Source organism: Lagopus leucura, unplaced genomic scaffold, assembly GCF_019238085.1.
Source record: "Lagopus leucura isolate 7727_CA_CO unplaced genomic scaffold, USGS_WTPT01 Super-Scaffold_100001, whole genome shotgun sequence".
In the NCBI taxonomy this organism is placed as follows: domain Eukaryota; kingdom Metazoa; phylum Chordata; class Aves; order Galliformes; family Phasianidae; genus Lagopus; species Lagopus leucura.
Window position 1 is genome coordinate 70,246,712 of NW_024962262.1, and position 21,439 is coordinate 70,268,150.

The 21,439-nt window shown below is 41.4% G+C and overlaps 1 protein-coding gene across 1 annotated transcript; it reads right to left on the reverse strand.

Moving 5' to 3' along the window:
* Positions 1 to 2,281: 2,281 nt before the first annotated feature.
* UBASH3A (ubiquitin associated and SH3 domain containing A) lies at positions 2,282 to 20,528 on the reverse strand. Its single transcript, XM_042867532.1, has 14 exons — positions 20,416 to 20,528; positions 16,575 to 16,628; positions 15,831 to 16,017; positions 14,520 to 14,718; positions 12,836 to 13,005; positions 11,738 to 11,946; positions 10,728 to 10,854; positions 9,394 to 9,502; positions 8,506 to 8,628; positions 7,762 to 7,854; positions 6,403 to 6,547; positions 4,346 to 4,452; positions 3,795 to 3,901; positions 2,282 to 2,923 (listed from the first exon to the last, which is right to left on the reverse strand). Exons 1-14 carry the CDS (start codon positions 20,526 to 20,528, stop codon positions 2,786 to 2,788), a joined length of 1,881 nt encoding a protein of 626 aa, XP_042723466.1. The 3' UTR covers positions 2,282 to 2,785.
* Positions 20,529 to 21,439: the final 911 nt, after the last annotated feature.

Genomic DNA, 21,439 nt, shown 5'->3' on the forward strand with positions numbered 1-21,439 from the left:
AAATAAAATAAAATAAAATAAAATAAAATAAAATAAAATAAAATAAAAGCTTTACCTGTGTTCAGCAATTTATTTCATATGATGAACACATCCCATCAGGAATTCTGTCTCTCTTCTAAGCACCAGTTTTTACAACTAAAAATCCTTGTAGATTCTTAGATTGTAGGTTGTAGAAGAAAGATATAATTGCAGCTCTGATCCTACAAAATATTTTTGGAGCTGAGTCTATGCTCATATGGGGTTGTAAGAAAACCCAAAAAGGGGAACTTGTGAGTAGAAGAGCTTATCCTTGCCCTTTCATTGAGCTTTGGATACAATTGCCACTTCTGCTGCCTGTTCAGTTAATTTGGATGACTGAAATAAAATCTGTATAAGCTAAAACAAAACTTTGCAACAAAACTTTTCTCCTCTTCTGCTCAGCGGTGCAGTATGAGGTTTAGAAAACACCACAAGAAAAATATTCAAGTCCCCAAATCCTCTTTCCTACATGCTCTGAGGTTCAATTCGCTGCATTCACCAAATTCAAAATTATTGGAGTGCATATGTAGTGAAAAACAATACACTGTCTTTTTCTGTGGTGCAAATGTCTTAATGACATTCCTACCAAGCATATTTGGTTTGCAGATGGGTTTCTTGGTGCTCTGTGGGCTCTCTGCATGATAGAACTGAGTAAATTTGTCAAATTCTTTCCCTATGCCCCCACCTGTAAGGAAAGCCCTGCCAAGCAGTGCTTACCAACTTAGTAACATGAACAGGAGTAGAGAGCAATAAACTGGCTGTAAGAAGCATTCTGCAGGTGGAGAGGCATGAAAAGCAAAGTATTTCATTACTATGTTGTGTGCAGTGGTAAAAGCACAAGGGAACTGTTCAAAGAAAAAGGAAGACACTATACCTGCAGATCACCCTCCTAGTGGAGCCACACAGAAAATGGATCTGATGCTGCTGGATGAAGAGAGAGGAGGTGTTTTGTGTTTTATTGTTTTAAAGGAAGATACAGGTGCCATTTCAGCAGTGAGCTTTTTCCCTTGTCGCATGAACTGAGAGCAGCTCCATCGCTCCTGCCCATCCTTATCCTCACCTGGGCTTTTATTTAGCTCCAAGCAGTGCAGGTGGAAGTGTCACCAAACACAAGACCTCTCCCCTTATGCCACGCACAAGCGTGTCATGCTGGAGGAAGGAGGCCCAGCTTGCCATTTGCCTGCATTTCTTCGCACACAGGGAGGAGGGATTGCAGATGGGCTGAGGCTTGAGACATAGACTGCAAAGCTGTCTTTGAGCTCAAAAGGGAACTTGTCAGAGGTGAGGGACAATAGCAGTGTGAAATAGCAGCAAAGTACAGCTGCTCTCATGCATTAAGACAGGGCCATTTCTCCATCTGAAGGCTGTATTCCTAGAAAAAAGCTCAATTCAGAAGCCCACACAACGCCATCACGCACACCCAGCCAGAGCCCCCGACACCACCCTCTTACATTTGGGCTTCAGTCTGCAGTGGCAGCTCTGGCCTCACATATTCTCCAGTGGCACCTGTGCAATCACTTGGTGAAATCAGAATAAATCTCACCAAAAGCAACAACATTCACAGATAGGAAGATCCCATGGGAGGGCAATGAAGTGGGAGCTGGTACTTCAGCTGAAATGAAGCTGGAAGCACCATGGAATAACATGCTCAGGGCCAGGTCCTCATCCCATGCTACTCCTGACCCTTCAGTGTCCAAAGTGATTTAAAAGAACAGGAGCCCAAGCATCCCTGATGGATCTGGGAAACCAAAATGAATGATTTCAGGTGCAAGACTGAGACAAGAGATCTCCATGCCATTGTTAAGGGAGGTTGGTGGGTGCCTGTGTGGTGTGCTGGATGGGCTCCCCTTGCGTGCCCTCAGGCTATAGGCACAAGTGCAAAGCTCAACACTGCCCTTTAAGGGCACGTTCCTGTTTGTGCATAAAATGTTGGGACTACATTTTAATCAGACAAATAATCAAGCAAAGAGCTATGGAGACCAGTCAAACAACCCATCTGGCAGCGTGTCACAATTCATATGATTTGGCACAGAGCAGCACACAGCATGGCTGTTGTCCTGCCAGTGTCATCTCAGGAAGTGTTCAGCAGATAGAGTTGCTCAAATCAAGGTTTTGTCACCAGTACAAGTAACACAGGGCATCTTTGTTTGCCCCAGTAACACTAAAGCAATCGGTTCAATCTTCTCTGAAGAAAAGCCTTTTTTTTTTTTTTTTTTTTTTTTTTTTTTTTTTTCAACACTGATCACTGTGGAAACAGTGGGAGAATTGCTGTGGTAGAAAATGATTCTATTTTGTAGCAGAGGTAAACATATTGTCTGTATGGTATTTCCCCTCCTCCTGTGCTCTTGCAGAACTGGAGGAGTCAACAGGAAACCAACTGGCCTTGGGTAGAGCTGACATCTCTGGGTAGGAGACTGCTTTTTTCAGTCTCTATTTCTCTTCCTGACTGAAAATATAGAAGTGCATGAAACAAGTAATTTTTACTGCATTGAACTGGTTATATTTTGGTCTTGGAAGATGTAATAATGTCTACTAGAGTGCCTTTAGCAGTAGAATTTGCTCTCTTGTATGCCAGGTCCTATGTTCTTTTTCCTCAATTACTGAGAAGAAAGCAAAGTTCAGGCACCAAACTGCTTTCTGTGCTTTGACTCCTCAGAGAGGACAACTCTCATCCACTCTTAACTTTTCTAGATGTATTGCTGGACTGTGCTGTACCACAAGCTATCTTCACCTTGTTTTTGACAGATGCAAGGACAAAGCTGGCCTTCTAACCTTCCATGATACTATTTCTCCAGTTAAATGCTGCATTTGCTCCATGAGTTAATGTCTTCACTGGAGGGTTAACCATCAGCCATTTCTTCTCCTCTTTGAGCTCTTCACAGAAACACATGCCCAGAGAAGGGATCTAGGAAGGAAGGATACAAGCAGCAGTTACCAGCAGGGTCATTGATTTGGTTTTGCAGCAGAACAGAAGAGCAGATTCTGAGACCATTCTGAAGATAGAGCCTGGAACATTTTGCCACTTTTGAAACAAACTGAAAACAGGCTGGATGCCTATGGTGAAACAGCTGAGCTTGTGCCATCACCTTGAGCTCACACTTGGATTTGAAAATCAAGATGTATTCACTCCTTATGCATCAACTGTAGGAAGTAAAATCACGTCTAAAGACTGAATTCTCCTCTTAGTAATACCGAGACAGATGATAAGGAAAACTGAAGTGAAAAAATCTGCCACTGGTGATAATACACAAGTAAAACAAGCAAAAAAACTCTTCAGCAAAGTCTCAAGGGCAAGCCTCACTTGTGAAGCTGGCAAGAAAAGCCTTCTCTGCTTTGCCCTGTAGCTGAGCAATTAAGCTGTGAACTTGCAGTGACCTGAAAATGTACAATTTAAAGAGTCACTTACTGAATATAGCTGCAATTTATGCTCATAACACTATGAGGAGAAGGAAGGCTCTTAGTCCTGCTTCTATAGTTAGGAGGCTCATGCCAGAGGGAGATGTTTCCACACACACCTCACATGTAGCTGCTACCTGATACTGATTATGCATGGGTGTTGAATGAATATCTCCTAATATGTTATTTAACAGGACAAAATTCTTCTTTTGACCACTAGTTCTATGCTAAAACTACACAAGATAGATCTTTTTGTACTGAGGGAGCTAATGTCAGTGGTATTGACGTGTCGTTACAAATCTCACTGCCTGGGAAAACTCGATACTGAAAGTACAGAAACACATACAGAAAGCTGCCTACTGAATAAAAAGTCTTCTTACCTTTCGGACTATGTGGGCAAAGTCGCTGCTGTCTCTGGCAGGGAGTCCTATCAGAGGTCGGGTGAAAGATGCCAAGGAAGAGCCATGCCCCACAATCAGGATGACACCTGAAACACCATAGTAAGAAAAGAAAGGTAGTTAGGGTGTTGTCTGACTTTGCAGACATCTTTGTTAATGTGGCAGAGTGTACTGCGCTGGTCGGAAAAAGTCTGACATGTTGCAGACATGGCAGCTAATGAGAAAAAGTATTTGCTCAGTGAACAGCTTTCCAGAAACGCGATTTTCTGATGCTGATCTTCATCCCAAGGCACAAGTAGAATGATCAAAATTACTCTTGTAATTTTTTACTGCCTTCTGTTTAAGTTTGATTTTTCTTTTCTGTTCTGTAAATTGTTTTTATTTTTACTTACTACAGGCCAACAGCTACAAGCCTACCTTGAACTCTGTGCAAAACAAATAATCAACGATAAATGTGCCTCTGTTGACAAACACATGCCTATTCCTGATACTGAAAGTATCTTGCAGAATATACAAAGATTTGAAACCTTTACCTTTGCTGGGGCAGGCAGTGACAATCTCTTTTATAACTGCAGAGCTTCTGCTCACATATTCCTCATAACTTTCTGACGGGACCAGAGAAGAGAGTGGGATGATTCCCCTGACAATATAATCAGAAATACGTTTTAATCTAGATGAATGAGCAGACATAAGAGGAAGCACTTGGTTAAAAGGATGTGGGTTTATCCACTGACCTGACTGACACACCGATACCTCAGCAATTCACATTAAAACTTAAGCCCACATCTTGTAGTTCATAAAACACCAGAAGCAGAGAAAACCATGCTTTAATAAAGCCCCTAGTTTACAGTGGAAGTTGTTTAAATTAAGACCCATCCCAAAGTTTCTCAGGAGCTTCCTTGACCTGTCTGTGTCCATACTTGGAAAAAGATGGCAGAGTCTACCATGTCTTGGTGCACAGTGGCTGGTGGTGCCAAGGATAGGCAGCTGAGAAGGCCAAATTCTGAGTGATGAGAGCCCTACCAGCCTCCCCAGTGTTGGGGGACTAGCAAAATAGCAGGACAACAGTGATTTGCTGCCTCTCAACAATCTCCTTGCTTTTCTTGGTTGATGCTTACATTAGGTCTTCTTGGCAAGAGAATTCAGCCTCCTCAGACTCATTTCCTATTTTTCATATCATCCTTTGAATCTGAGAGCTAGAGAAATTCACAGCCATGGCTGGCAAGTATGATTATATGATTAGGCACATGCTGTGACACAATCCAGAATGTTTATTTCTTTCTACAAAAAAAAACTGCCCTGCTGTTTTGCTAGCCTCCTTTTTCAGTGAATAGATAGAAGAGAGATTAGATTCATATATTGTAGTAAGATTTGATATCAAAGTGTACTTTTACCAGCGAGTCCTTGATACATTTCAGGTAAACTACAGCAGCACAAACTACAGAAGTAGAAAATAAGTGGTAAAACCATGTGGCAGGCCCATGCTAAATTGTTAATCATAGCTAATACTAATTCTGGCCAGGTTAAGTCTGCTGATGGAACAGTCCGGGACTTGACCCAGGTGAAAGCTGCTCCTTGAAGTGAGTGCATATGGTAAAACTACCTCTGCAACCAGAGGATTTTGAACCCTGTCCACGACAGCAAGAAAGTGGCATCAAATGTGCAGGGTTACAGCTTATCCTCTCTGCTTTTGCCTGGACCTGAGTGAGCTGTAAGGCTGCAGTTGGCACTGTTGCAAAGGTTTCCTCTCCAGTTCCCACTGCTCTATACCTGCACTCTGTCCTGTGTGGAAATTTGAGGAAAATGATCTCATATTGAAAAAACTGTTGAAAAAGTTTAGAATGACCTACGTCCCATGAATAGGAAAGATTTTATTCTTTCACGAAGTTTAAAATGAAGACGCTCACTTGGCTGTAAGAAATACATTATGAGCTGAGAAGTTCCTTTCCCTCTTTCTTACACAAGTGGGACACCTCAGACACGCTCACTTTTATTAGCTGAGCAATTTCCTGCAGCTGGCTGTGCACTGCACACACAGAGCAGCCCCAGAGAGCACAGTAAGCAGCTAGGTAAATTGGAGCTCATTCATTTTCTGCTCCTCTGTGGTTTGCAAGTACTCAGAAATAGCATCAGTCCCCTCTTTCAGCTCTGGGGGCCCCCAAAAAATCCTTGCTGCAACTCAAAACATAACAACGCCCTCCTCGACTGAGTTTGGCATGAACTGTTCTGCTGCCCCCAACCCCACCCTCCAAATCACAAGGAAAGCTGGCTCGTGTTGGGGACACCTCTCTCAACCCAATGGATGTGAAAGCAGCACCAGAGCAAGGCTAATGCAGTATGCAAGCTCCAGGTGTGTGCCCATATGCCCATTTCTAAAAAGGCCCATATTGTCTCCATGTTAGAGCAACAAAGCTGACTCTTGCCATGAGACAGAAGACTGCATATCTTTGGGAATAGACCACGCAGTCTTGAATTTGATTAGCATCATCCATTGTTTGCAATGTCCCTAAAGGTTTATGACATATAAAGAGGGAGGAGGTACCTCAGGAGAAGAAGAACTGGCTTTAACAGCTAGAGAGGAAGAAATTACCTGTAACTTGTATCTATGTTGTAAGAAGCCTCTGTCAGTTCTGTGAGAGTCATAAAGTTTGGAATTACTCTGCTTGCTTCCCACTTGGTCCATTCAAACAGTCCTGGTTCCACTCTGATTTTGACTTTTTGGTCTAATTTAAGCCCTGCAAAGACAAACTGTATTTCTTAAAAAGAAGAAGGTATACTCAAACTGCCAAACTGTCACATTTGGGCAGTACATTCTGTTTTGTTTGCTGTAATATTTTCATTAACCAAATAAGCTGCTTATTGTTGAAAAAAAAAAAGGATTGTGTTTAAATGAAGGCAACATATTCTTGTCTGACTAATGTTAGGACACACAAAAAATGAGACATTTTTGTTATGTTATAGCTATATTGCTATTATTATTGTTGTTATTTCTGGAGTTCTCTTGTGATACTTTCAAAGTACAGAAGTGAGCAAAAGACCTCAGCAATGTTTCAATCTGAATAAACTTTATAAAGGAAATGTCTTTTTTTACCCATTTGTATATAACATTTTGTAGAGTGACCACTCTGTGGGGCAATAAATCATTCTACAGCAGAATTTTAATGTAATTGTTGTAAAAAGATACATTCTTTTGTTTATTATTCTCAAGAGAGGTTACAGGGTTGCACCATTTCCCATAAGAAATGCACATGTCCTACTGAAGATGTAAGGATGATGATGAACTGTGAGCCCTTCACAGATCTATTAGAGGGGAGAGGTGAGGAACAGTGAGGAGAAGAGAGAATGGAAGAGGAGGAAGGAAAGAGATTTGAAGCATGAAGGAACTAAAATCCTTTGGCTTGCAATAAATAACCACAGAATTGTACACAGAATCATTGAAGTCCGAAAGACGGCAAAGATCATCTAGTCCCTGGGCAGCCTATTCCAGCACTTGACCACTCTTTCTGAGAAGAAATGGTACCTAATATCCAACCTATACCTCCCCTGGCTCACTTGAGGTCACTATCACCATAACTTCTCTTACTATTACTGTTTACCTGGGAGAAGAAGCCAGCTCCCATCTCTCCACAACCTCCTTTCAGGTGGTTGCAGACAGCAACAAGGTCTGCCCTGCGCCTCCTCTTCTCCAGACTGAACAACCCCAGTTCCCTCAGCTGCTCCCCATCAGACCTGTGCTCCAGATCCCTCACAGCTCCACTGCTCTTCTCTGGACTTGCCCCATGGCCTTGATGTCTTTCTTGTAGTGTGGAGCCCAAATCTGAACACAGAATTTGAGATGTGGCCACACCAGTACTAAATACAGAAGGATGATCACCTCCCTGCTCCTGCTGGCTACCCCCAGAAACTTGATGGCAGTTTGACAAAGAGATTTTCATTTTTTATGCCTTACCTTGCAGTACATGTTGGGCTGTCTGTATGCAGCGTAGGGCAGGCGATGAGTACATGTAGCTGACTGTCACCTCCTGGTCCAGCAGAGCTTCCCCTAGTGGGAACAGCAACGTGAGGTGCTGTTTCACTCATCACTGTAAGTGAGAAACTACTGCAAAAGTGTTTCAGTAAAAAAAGCTAGGACCAAGCATTGGAAAGGTAATTACAGAAGACTGTCACAAAATCTGCCAACAGCAGCTAAGCATTTGCACCAGACTCGTATTGTCAACATCAGACGTGCATGCTCAGGGTGCAGAAATAACTTTGTTTGGTGAGTGAACTGAGTCAGACTAACCCATATCACCCAGCTAGCAGTTTTATCTGTGACAAGCTGACCACAGTCTGCTGACCACGAAGCTGTGTCCTCCAGCCAGCCCTCTCCCTCAGTGACAATTGAATGAGACATCACTCTCTTGCAGATGTGCAGCAGGGCACAGGTAGTGTTGCAGTTTCCTTCTTTTAACTATCTTGGCCAGGAACTGGCAGACTGGGTCTCTAGAATGAACAACCAGCCTCTCTCTCTATTTTACTGTTTAACAAGTAGTTAAGACAAGACAAGACAACAAGCAGTTGTTCATCCAGAATGGTTACCACAAACAATGCTGCTAGCAAGTTTCTCTACTACTAGGCCAGTGTGAGCTCTGCCAGATGCTGAAAGATCGCTTCCCAAACCCATATAGTTGCAGTAGGATATTATCCATCTTACCTATAAGTCTTGATTGGAAAACACCGCAGGAAGATAAAGGAGGATCATGCTCAAAATGCTTTACACTGTCTTTCCGTTTTGGTAGGGTGGAAGGAAAGTTGAGGTCTGCCCTGTAGTATTTTCCTAAAACAAGGTGGAACATTTTGCTGTGATGAGAGGGAGGCAGCAACAAAATACACCGTCTGCCTTTTGTTGTAATGGCTCCATTCATTTTGAATTCTCAGACCAGAATTATATTTCTGCTGGCAAATAAAAACAGGCTGGAGCCCTGTTAAAAAATCCCAGTGACTACTAATTACCTCAAAGAGATCACGTTTTAAGTTCATAACACTGACTTGGGAAATCACCTGTCGTAGCAAAATAACACCTCTTCTGCAAGCTCCAAAGGAGCAAAAGAAGGGAGTGGAGGAGAACGAACACAGAAAGTGGAGGTGTCTGATAAGCCTCAACCAGGTCGTCTGAATAACTAATAGTAGAGATATAGATATAGATAATAGTAGAGATTTTATGTTTTGTGCTTCTGTCAGCGACAACCGTACCAGAGCAATGTTTGTTCTGTGGTGTTTATCCAAAACAAACATAAAAGACATGACATAAGGTCCAGGTTGGACCAGGCTCCGAGCAACATGTTCTAGCTGTAGATGTCCCTGTTCATTACACGGAAGTTGGACCAGATGGGCTTTAAAGGTCTTTTTCAATTCTAAGGATTCTATGACATGATGATGGTTAGGTGTAGGTCAAAGAAGTGTTGCGTCTGACTGCGCATCATTATTCACTCTTCTGTGTCAGCATTTACATCTACAGGTAGAAGCCTGTATCCCTTATACTCTGATGCTGGGGTAAAGTTCTGGGTCAGGTTTGCTCAGAAACTCCCATTATCTTACTCACCGTCTGCAGTTAAGCACTGTTGAAGCCAAGATTTCCCAAAGACCTGATCAACTCTTTCTCCATGGCGCATCACTAACACACCTCTTCGCAGATTGGTGTTCTGAGAAAGCTATATAAAAATTACTTTCCATTACAATATTATATACAACCTGCATGGAAAGTCTAAATTGCTGTATGCTGTCTAACATAGCAAGGACCAGCAGGGCTGTCCCAAGAGATAGATAACAACCACAGAGGGGGAGAGTATTAAATTGATAAAATGGATTAGAATATTTAGGACAAAAATAAGCCTGACTAGCTCTCTGTTGAAAGCAAATGAAGAATATCTCTGATCTTCATGGGCTACAGGTTATATTTAAATTCAGTGTTTATTCTAGTGAAAGGTAGTACTGATAAATCTTTTAATTCCACTGTGGGAAGGAGTTACATTACTATATATTGCGTAATTGGTACAAACAAAAAGGAAAAGCAGCTAGCTGATTTAAGTAATAATATTCTTTTCTAACATCAATCTCATCTTTTTTTCCAAATGAAAACAGAGATTCTACATTTTTCCAACAGTGTATGGCTAAGTGATTAGTGAGCCCAGGTCTCATCTGAGGCCTTGTTTTCCCTTAGTCTGCACGAGGCTACAAACACGTTCTAAGTATGTAGGAGTTAGTTTACAATGAATACAGAGAGGAAAAGATAAGGAAGAATACCTCAAAAGCTTTAAAACTTTTTAAAAAACAATTAATCACAGCATTATTGTTGCAACATCAAGGTTAGTGATGTGTATCTTCAAGAACAGAGAAGGGAATTCTTAAGAAGTGGTGTGAGATACATATTTATGTATATTTATATATATATATATATTTTGCTAATACTCTGCATTTCTGCCGTAAGGCACCAATCAACTGCTATGAGATCAGAGTTTAAGGTTTTGTGGTCTAGACATTCTTCCTGGGAGAAGCTCATAGGCTGGGGAAATGCTTAGATTAAAGACGTGCACATCTACAAAAAGTGTTCTTCAGGGCAAGCAGTGGCTCTGCCATGGATCCAAGCAAGAGGGTTAAAGAGCACACATGAATTGGTGGAAGGACATATAGCTCCTGCAAAAGAGAGTTTTGTAAAAGATGGCAAGGCTAATACCACATTACATATACTACAAAATATTTATGGGATATGGTACTGTAAATGTATGTGCAGTGTATGCATACGCTACATATATTCATTATAACATGAAAAATGTTAAGGAGAACCAGGAAGACAGTATTAAATTTAATATATGCTTTTTCTTAATAGCACATGATGTACAACTACATGGTGAAGATAAGAAATAAAATCCAAACTACCTGAAGTGAAAGAACATCAGTTACACTCCTTGACATAACAGGATTATGGACTTCTCCATTCAGCTTAACATTAGGATCATTTGTGGATTGGGTGAACAATTTTGAAGCTGGCACAAAAGCATATTCCCTGTAGAAAAAGCAAAAACAGTGCACACACATATGAGCACACACAAAAACAGAAGGGATTTTTAAGTCCAGATTTTGTCCATAGGCATATGACAACCAAGATTCCATATTCTCTTCAATATATTTCACACACATGCAATCCATTTTATCACTTTGTTCAGGTCGTAATCTGCCCAGTAAAAATAAGAGTAAATTATATGAACTGATGACATGCATTGGATGTAACTATTCTGAATTCTGAGCTTCAAGCAGGAAATTATACCTGATTGTCACCACTCTGCCTCTAAGGGCTCAGCACAGATGAAATCTATACCTCTTGCTTAGAAAAATTAGATCTAATCTGGAAGAATCATTTGCTACACAGGAAGCCAGTGAAATGCCTGCTGATAAAGGTTGAATTGACATGGCAAGGATGAGCACAAGGTGTTGGAGTAACCTTTCCATGGTTTAATTCATTTAATTTCAAGTTGGTTTTGCTACCTCCTGAAATGAGACAAAAGAAGAAATGGAAGTGCTAAGGGCCAGGTTGGATGGGGCCCTGGGCAGCCTGATCTGATGGGTGGCAGCCCTGCCCATGGCAGAGGGTTGGGGCTGGGTGGCTTTAGGGTCCTTTCCAACCCAAATCATTCTGTGATTCTGTGCTTCACATTATTCAGGAGCACAGGCAGGCTATCCTTTGATCAGCTGGACTCCAGGCTTCCGTGTGCATGTGTCCTATCACTTCTTGTTAAGAAATTTCATTTTCCCACCCAGATACCAAGGTACCCTCTGCTCACCTCACCTCTAGCTTTCTCCCAGCAGCAAGGAGGAACAGCAGCTGCATAAAACCCCTGCACCACGAAAGCCCAGAAACTCCAGCACCTGTGGAGTGGATCACAACCAACCTGTGCTTAACCCACGTGTCTGACTCGTTGGCTCTCTCTGTGTAGTTTTCAGGAAGAAAACCCCTGCACCCACTCTGGTGCGAGGTCCCGATGACCCAGCCTTCGCTGACTTCAGACTGCTGTGTTGGGTTGACGTAGATGAAGTCCCCAGCATTGATCATGAGCTCGTCAATATTCTGGGGCTTGTACTGGAAGAGAGCCCGCAGTGTCTGGTGGAAGGACAGAGCTGGGTCAGGCCAGGAGCTGGCTGCAGGGGCAGCAGCATGCAAGGGACATGTGCTAAACTTGTGGCAGCCACTGCCATCAGCACCATTTCCCAACTGCAGCTTGCTCTGACTCGCTACTTCAGCAGACAGATAACTGCAAATATGCACTGAGTGTAAAAATAGGCACTTGGTATTCGTAATATTAGGGTTTTTTTTCTTTTTTCCTGTAACTAGTGTGACATATTTGAAAGAAGGCACAGCAAAAGGATTGTCAGCTATTTCGGTGATTACTTGTAGCTCTCTCAAGTAAAATATGAGATTCAAAACCAAACAATATACTGGTCCGGATTAAAAAAACAGCTGTTATTCATCATTCTGTAGTTGAAATTTGGAAATGAAAATGGGAAAAATATTGACTGTTTTAAACTAAGAATTTGGTAAACTGAAGTTGACCAGGGAGAACTGTGCTGTGCTCACTGAAGTTTAACCTGTGCCTTTTTCATCATTGTTGAACAATAAAAAAAAAAAAAACTTATTCTGTTGAATGGAATTTTACTGCAGAGCAGTGATTTGACAAGGAAATGTTCAAAGGTCATCATTTCCTGTCTCTTTTATTTTCTCATAGCTCATTGTAAGATGAGTTCTGCTGCTGCAGTTTGGGATTGGATCTTGCTGACATGCAGGTCAAGCAGGTAACCATAAACATATCTCCTATAGACTCAAGAATACAGTTTTTTCAGCCCAAAGAGATACTTGAAGCAGCCATACGTTCTGAACACTGCACTGTGCATGCACTGATTTTCCCCATAGAAAACAAAACAAAACATATAAGATGACTGCAGGAAATATTCCAACTACAGACCCAGAAATGTAATAAACCCAATGACAGTACCTGGTAATGCACAAAACGCATGTCCCTTGAGTAGAGAGCAGCTACCCAGTGGCAGGTCTCCTCTGGGTTAATACATTTGGCGAGTTGCTCCAAAGTCTTCTGGTGGTGAGGACAGAACTTGTGAGCCAAGGTAAGGTGGAGCTGCTTTAGGCAGGGCTTCACGTGACAGTCTAGGAATAAAGCAACCAACTTATATCATGACTTACAAAGGAAGGCTGTTTAAAGTTCTTCGTGTTTTATCCTGCATGCTTTGCATGATTCACGAAATATCTTTGTAATTAGTAGAAGAGTAGACCATAGTTTTATTAAATAATTGTTTTACCAGATGTCATGGCTTTATTTATACCAAAATAATTCAGAAATCTGGACTGAATTGGAGCCTTGGCTTAAGCTGAGAGAAAAAACAAACTGTTGGAATTCCTTTCCCAGTCTGACGTATAGAATTTGTCTTTCCCAGACCACACTATCCAAGGGCAGCAGCGTTTCAGTCTGAGGTTTCCCAGTGTCATGGGAAATGTTTATATGGTGTTTGTTGCACCACTGTCTGAAGTATGTGTCTGCTCCTAGGAAGTTATAGAGGTCTCCCTTCCTTAGTTCCGTAAGCTTGGTTTAAAATATACATCTTCATTTCCTTATTGTATTTATTACCTGACAACTGTGAATGTAAAAAGCACTTCACCCATTGGTGGTGTGAGGTAAAAAATGCTTGTCCTCGCTATGATGAAGAATGCTGCGGGTGTGGGAGATCCCCAGCTGGCACACAACCACTGAAAGGAGATGTGTGACTCAGATTCAGGAGGAGACAGACTTATGTGAGCACAAGGGAAAACCCAGGCCCAATGGGCTACGTTTCTTTGCTTTTTCATTTCCGCCTTCCTCCTCAGTCTGGCCACGGAGAATTGAATATCCCCAAGGTGGAAAGGTCTGTCTTCCCAAGGCTACATGTGAGACAGAGAACTGGGTATAGTTAAGATTTGGTTTATTTCCTCCAAACATGTATTTTCTCTTTTGTTTCTGTCCTCACACAATCATGGCACTGGTCCCTGATGAAGAAAAGACAGAGTAGAGGTTGGGTACAGAGGTCTAGGGGTATTTAGGAGTAGATCTCTTTCTATCTTACATATCCTAATCCTGATGGGCTCTCAAGTTATACTGACAAACATTTCAGCTTGTGGACCAATATAACAAAAGTAAAGCAAAAAAAAAAAAACCAAAAAAACAGAAAACAACAAACCCAATAAAGTTGATCCCACAGAAATTACTCCGTAACAGCTCAAAATGGAATAACCTCTGGTCATTTCAAAACCCATTATGAGCAGCACAGTGTAAGTGCCCAGAAAACAAAGATCTCATATTGTTTTAAGGGATTGCTGCTTGAAAGATGTTGCCAGGCAAAACCTTCACCTGGATTTACTAAATAGAATAAATTTATGAAGACTTCTAGTATTTTTCTTTTTTCTTGTTCATAGAGTTCAACAAACACCTCCTAGACAAAAGCAGCATATCTTCAGAGTCTAAATCAAGCTCCTCTAGCCACATTGTTTTTGAATCTGTAGGAGGAAAATGTGCTTGCCAGCAGTAAAACATCTGTTACACTGCTGTGGAGACACGGGAGATAGTTTCATTATCATGTCTAAGTGTTTGCACAACAGCCCACTCATTTTCCCTCTCATGTTGATCCCACCTGCTAGGGCTGAAGCCTCTGAAGAGAAGGCCACAGCAAACTCTTTGAGGATATTTGCGTGGCTGTCACCAACAAAGAAACCAAGGTAGCTGGTGGATGAGTGTAATGATAGGGAAATAGTTGGTGGAAATCTCTGTGCAAAGCTGTTGCAGATTCTCTTTAAGATGTCATACAGTAATTCCACTTTCTGGTCTTCACACTGAAAGAAAACAGAGGAAGGACATCCTTTACCCTCTAAGATCAACAGCCTGTTGTTGAGGCAGCCTGTCTTGTAAAGTTACACCAGAAAACAGGATGGGCATTACTTCCTTAGAAAGATAACACATCTACAAACATGCCTGAAATTCCTGGTATTAAATGTATTAATATTTGCCAGCTTGATCAGCAGTGTCTTGGTACTGTATGAGGAGATGAGGTCTTTTACCATTAAGTGAAGGAAGAAAAAGCAAGATATTTTACCACCTGAAGTAATCTGAAATGAGTTAGAGAGCATGACTTCTCTCTTCAATTCTAAGTAAGAATTTTTATTATTGTTATTCTACAGTTCTTTGCTCTGGTAAAAAATTTAAGAGCTGAGCAACGTACATAGGAAAGTTAATTCAGAATCTTTGTAATCTTTTGTCCCCTAGTTACAGCAAATTAAAGGATTGTACAAAGCCATGCTTCCACAAAAAGTGTCAATTAAACAATTTAAGAAGTAAATAGAAAAAGATGGAATTTGTGCCATCCAGCCAAAGTTACAGACATTAATGATGTTCCAGTTCCACACTGTTTGTTTTTTTTCCTTAGCAGAGCTATTTGCTCCTTTCAGGTGCAGGAGATGCACGGTGTCAGGAAACAGAAGAGGTTGGGCTGGGAGGTAGGAGCAGGGCAGGGAGTCTTATATCCTATATGGGACGCACCCAGGTCATCTGTCACTGACAGCTGAGGAACATAGAATAGCACTGGTGTACATTCATCCCTAGAAATATACTATCTGAAACAGAGCTGAGGTGTGTGAGGTGAGACTTACAATTCAGGCATCTTTTCCAGGGTCAGGCCTTTAAACTCGACACTTCTCAAGAACACAGCATTAGTTATTAATGTTTTTTGGTTTGCATAATTGTGACAAATGGCTGCAGGACACCACACTATTCTATATTTTGCAACAAAATGCTTCTATTTTCATTATGCTCAGCATTTCATATCATAGTATGATTTACACAATTATTTTGTGCAGCTGCTCTATAGCAATGGTACCATAGCAATAGCCTCTTGGCCTGGACTTGCCAAGCTGTCCAGTTCCACCAGTGGTTACTTTTTGTGCCTTACCGTGAAGAAGTCACAGAGTGTGATGTGAGGGAAAATCTCATGGGCTCTGTTCTTCCCGCATTGCCGCTTGCTCTCCTTCCAAAACTCTTGCAGGCAGTTAAACAAGTGGCCAGTGGGGCACAAATAAAGAGCATATTCCTGGGGGATGGGGTCATCCAAAGAGGGATCGTTACAGTGAGAGTGCAACCTGAAATCAAAACACGTCACACAGAGAAAGCATGTGAGCCACCTACTCTTCTTTCCTTGGCTTCCTTGGATGTGCACCAAACACAAGCACTGTGCTGAGGCAGGGAGCACGTTTACTGTGATACAGCTCTGAATGCCTGTCTGGCTATGCCCCATGCATGCACACAATTGCAGCTCAGATACTATAGCCCCACTGCAGTGAGTAGCCCACAGTTAAGAAGGAGACTTAAAACTGAGGATAAATGTCTGCCCAGAGCAGCCAGTCCCCCAATCCTGTGAGACATTACTGTGGTAAAAGTAGTTTCTTCTGCCCAGGAGTCTACTCCCCAGCTCTTAATTTACCCTAGAACTTCTGCAAATAATCTTGCTTCCCAGAATCACTGTAAATACAATTATTTATTTCTGTGATGATTTAAAATGAAAAACAAACAAACGAAACTCACATGCAAAGTCTTTAGAAGCAGCTAACTTCAAATTAAGTAACAGAATCAGTATGTAAACAAGTGTTTTTAGTCAGTTTTAATTTGAAAGCACTCCTTAGAAATCACAGGTGCTTACCATTTTGCAGCATCTTCTATTGACTTTTGGCCAGTAGCAACCAAGGCTTTTTGCCTAGAAAAAAACCACACAAACCAAATGAAAACCAAGTGGATTCATCAGAATAACAGAAAACATTAAAATTGTTTTCTTTGATTTTAATAAAATAAAGAAGAATGGACATGTGACAACCAATTCTATTTTTCAGCATAATACATACCTATAATAACCTAACCTATAATGACAAGGTTATTCCTGGCACATATTAATGTTCTTGAAGCCCTCCAGACAGTTGGATCTGTTGCATGTCTTTAATTCCTTGTAGACTGGTAATCTGCCCTTTCCACAGAACATCCACAGAATGTGTTTTGAAGAAATTTGCTTAGCACCCCTACTGATTAAATGGGCTTCCTTTGGGTTGGTTTAGCTGTCCCTTCACACATTGTAAGAACAGGGTTTGCTCTGTTGATAATTAATGAGAAGCCCAGATTCAAGTGCCAGATTCAAGTCCACACATATAACCTAAGCAAAACATACTTATTTGGAGTTTGAAAGTCTGGACTGAGGATTTCCCATAGCCCAGAAAGAGCCAGACCTAAGCCACAGGTTAATTCCAAGATAACATACAATATCTCAATTTTCTCCCCCTTTTATTCAACTGACATTCTTTGGGATCAAATTTGGTTCATGTTTCCTTTTCACAGAATCATAGAATCTCCTGAGTTGGAAGGGACATACAACAATCATGGAGTCCAACTCCTGACTCCACAAAGGACCACCCAAAAATCAAGCCCTATGTCTGAGAGCATTGTGCAGATATTTCTTGAGCTCCGGCTTCTTGGGGCTGTGACCACTGCTCAGGGCAGCCCATTCCATGCCCACCAACTTCTGGTGAAGAACCTTTTCCTAACCTCCAACCTGGCCTTCCCCTGTTTCAGTTCCCACAGGTTTTATTGCTGGTCACCAGAGAGAGGAGAATAGCTAGAGCTTTCAAAATGCCATTGACATTCTTTATGTGACAGAGTCTTTGTGAGTAAATGCTGAGTTTTTGGAGGGTGAAGGATTCCCTGTGTTTAAGTAGCACCTGCACCCATGAACCTCATTTCCAGCCCTGCAATCCACCTGTAACCTCAGAAGTGACATGAAGGGGAATGAGAAACAGCGGAAACGGAAGAAAAACTGCCAAGTTACTCCGCATCTGCTTATCCTTCCTTCTTTCTTGAGGTTATCTTTTCTGACCGCTGTGTGCTGAGGGCATCCATCTGTTTGACCTAATCCTCACATTTTTATCTTCCTCTATCCATATGGCATCTGTGCATGTACTGGAGTGCCATAAGTGCATTAAGGAGCAAGTCTTAATCTTGTTGTGGTTGCTTCTTCCCAGACTTTTCTTTCTAATGCAAAAATACATATTGGTTTGTTAAAAACAATGAAATGTGCATATGTGCATATGCAACCATATTTGGTTCTTAGTGGAGGATCAGCACAGCTGAAGACTAACTCGATTTTTTCACTCAAGCTCAACCTTCTTCCTTTCTCCTCTCTAAAATTAGAATTGACGACTATGGCCAAATCAATCCCAAAACCATGAGCTAGTTGATCAAAAGTGACCCTGTTTCCTCTGTGGCCCTCCCTGTGACCTGCATCCTTTTTTTTCTGCCTCTCTGCTGATTCTCCCTTCTCTGTCACATCAAACATGAACAACTTGTATTTTTGTTGTGCTCCCCATGCAGCTTTTCCTGTCATACCCTGCTGGAATGTAAATGCTTACTGCTGCTTGGCCAGAACTGCCAGCCTTTGTCACCTACTGCTACACTTCAATGTGAGTGTTTTATCATTTTATGCCATGCTGCTCCTCCCATTTGGTAACAAGCTCTTTGTAAACAGCCCCAAAGGCAAGCAGAGCTTGACAGCAGTTTTCCTTTACATTGACTCTGTGCAATCATAAAAGTAATAAGACCATTGGAGACCTAAGGCCATGGCCTGTCATGATGCTCAGCATCATCTCCTTGCTCCCCCATGCTCTTCTGTCTGTTTCCATCTTTCATCCCATCACATAGGTTGGTAGTAGAATACTTTCCAGCAGGGTTTCTCAGCCCCCAGTGTTAGCAAAATGTTAGGCTGTAATTAGACATCCTGTGCTTCCAAGGAGGTTGAAAGATAATGTATACGATAAATTCTATACATGCCTAATACTTTCAGATAAACAGTAGGAATAAATCATTTAAAATTTGAATTAAAAGTAATGTATTTATAGGGGAGAATAAGCTGCTTCTTCCCTAAAGCAGAAAACAGCTATCACATTTCTGTTCTATCGAAGCATGAGGTATTCATTATGCTCACTTGCTCAAGTATTTGTGTTTTGTTCTTTCTAAAAATGTTGCTTTTGCATGCTGGTCCTATATTATGAAAGATTTTATAATATTTCCAACGAGCCTTATTTTTTATAGGCCAGGATGTCACAGACAAGCAATTTTTCAGAGCTTTCATCGATGTTTGAAGCCAGGACTTACAGAAACAACTAAGAAGTTTCATAAACTACAGTCCAAATTTTCAATGTGTTAAAGTCTGTAAGGAAAAACAAACAAATAAAAAAGTGCTTTTGGATTTTTTTGCCATTTTATGTTGACTGCTTTGCACTTTGTCCACCATCTGTTGATTTTGACCTAGAAAGCACAAAGCCTCGTCAATCATTGGGGAGAATGTTTTGAAAGCAATTCGGAGAACATAAAATACAGAATAAAAATTAGACCTTAGTTTGGAGTGACCATACTAATATTATCTACTAGAGAAATTACAAGACAGATTTTAAGTTCCACAGCTAAAATTCCACTGGACATAACCAGGAATAATGAACCCACAGCTTCCCTGTAAACTGTGCGCATCACATCTAAAGATGCTTCACCAAGCACCTGGTGTTCCTGAAAAATGGAGCCTGATCAACTTGTTTAATTTTCAATCTAGAATCAAAATGGAGGTTACAGAGATATTGATGTCCTTTTTCAAACACTTATGTGAGTACTCCCCTGACATTCTAATGAAAGGACTTATTTTCTTCAGTCATAAGTCCATGGCACAACTGTCTGCCACCACAGACTCCAGACTTTCCCTTCAGAAATTTGTTGATGCTCTGTAGAACCTCCAAACGTCTTTTTCTGACCAGAGCCATATCTGGGGAAGGATTTACCACCAAGTAACTGAGTTTTTATTAACAAGTTTTTATTAACAAGTTTTTATTAACTCAAGTAATTGAGTTTTTATTAACTCAATTGGAAGTGCTGCCACCAGTTCATCCTCCCTCAGATGTAGCTGCCAAGGACAGGGCCTGACATTTTCTAGGAAGGATGTGCTTTTGAAACAAGATTCATATTTAGGACAGAAAGAAAAAGGGACAGACTCATGTGGCATCTTGTTAATGAAAGCTTACCCTTTTAAAACAGTCTCCTGTGACAAAACCCAGCAAGCACTTTTTTTTTGCCAGGCCTGAAAAAATCTTTGTACAGATGCTACATCCACATTTACTTGCGTTGTAATAACAGTGGTAAGTAGAAAAAAATGAAAGAGTGAACTATACATATCAACTTAACTCATTGTGAAGTCTCTCAAACTCCAGGTGCAGAAAAGCGTGTCTTCAAATATACAGAATAGTTTTAGAAATGGATACAGAACAAGTTTTTTTAGCAATAAGATCAATACACAGTGCTCTACAAGGTATTCAAAGTGAGACAGACCTGCTCCTCCTATGGAGACATCACCCCCAAGAAGCATCTTGTTCTCTTGATGGAAAATGCACACTGTCTGCATTTAAGTAGATACAAGAAACACCTCTCACTGTACAAAAGTAGCTGAAAACATTACTCACGCAATGTGAGCTGGGAATCCTTTGGCCAGGAGAGACTCCAGGAGTGCAGAGGGGCTTTTGCTCCTGTGTTTATTGGACACCTTTGCATACAGCTGCGTCTCAGCCACCGCCATCCTCTTCTCTCCCTCTAGCTGTGCTCGGTGCTGACAGAAATTAGGAGGGGGAGGAGGGAGGGAGCAAGAAAATGAGAGAGAAAGAAAGAGAAAGAGGCAGCTAGAATAAAAAAACCCTCAAACTTCTTGTGATCTTCTCTGACAAAAGCTGACATCCTGTTTTCATAACCTGTGCGTCTTTGAGTTTTTGTTTTAAAGCAGTTAAAAAAGCAAATCTGCAGGCTGTTCCCATCTGCCCTAGTAGAACAAGACGCGTTGTCCAAGGGAAAATGTAAGAGTCAGGGTGGACTTGCTGAACAGTCTGACACTAAATCTTCATTTTAAATTCTCTTCTGGAAGCCAAGAAATCCATCTGAGCTTCTATTGGAGAGGAAGGGGACCTTCTGCATCATATAAGAAGTTATTTTGTAGGCTGAACTCATTCCTCTTGGGCTCAACGTTCATATTCTCTTTGCTGATGGTACCACTGTTATCCAGGAAGTATGGGAATGATAGGGTCTCTAGAGCTGCTGGTCTCAAGAAAAAAGCCATCACTATCTCCTTCTTGGCTGAAGTTCCTCTTGGGGCAACTCAGCACTCTGGGCTGCCTCTCCCAGTCTTTATCTCTGAAGCCTGGTGAGGAGAGCATTCAAGCAACCCAAAAGGCACAACCTGGATGTGAGCAGTAAACAAGAAGGCAATGATGTTGTGCTCTGTCCTTTGTAAGTGCCAGCTTCCATCCTGCACAGTGAAGGGACTGATTGGTTTCCCTCACTGCAGGAAGATCCAGAGAAGTGTTTTCATGGAAAGCCTTCTTTTCTTCCATGGTCTCTAAGGAGTCTTGTTTCACTTACACTACCACTAGCTTTTACTTTAGCTCTCTTTCTCCTTCCCTCCACCCTCCCTTTGGCAACATCTCCCTATTTACGAAA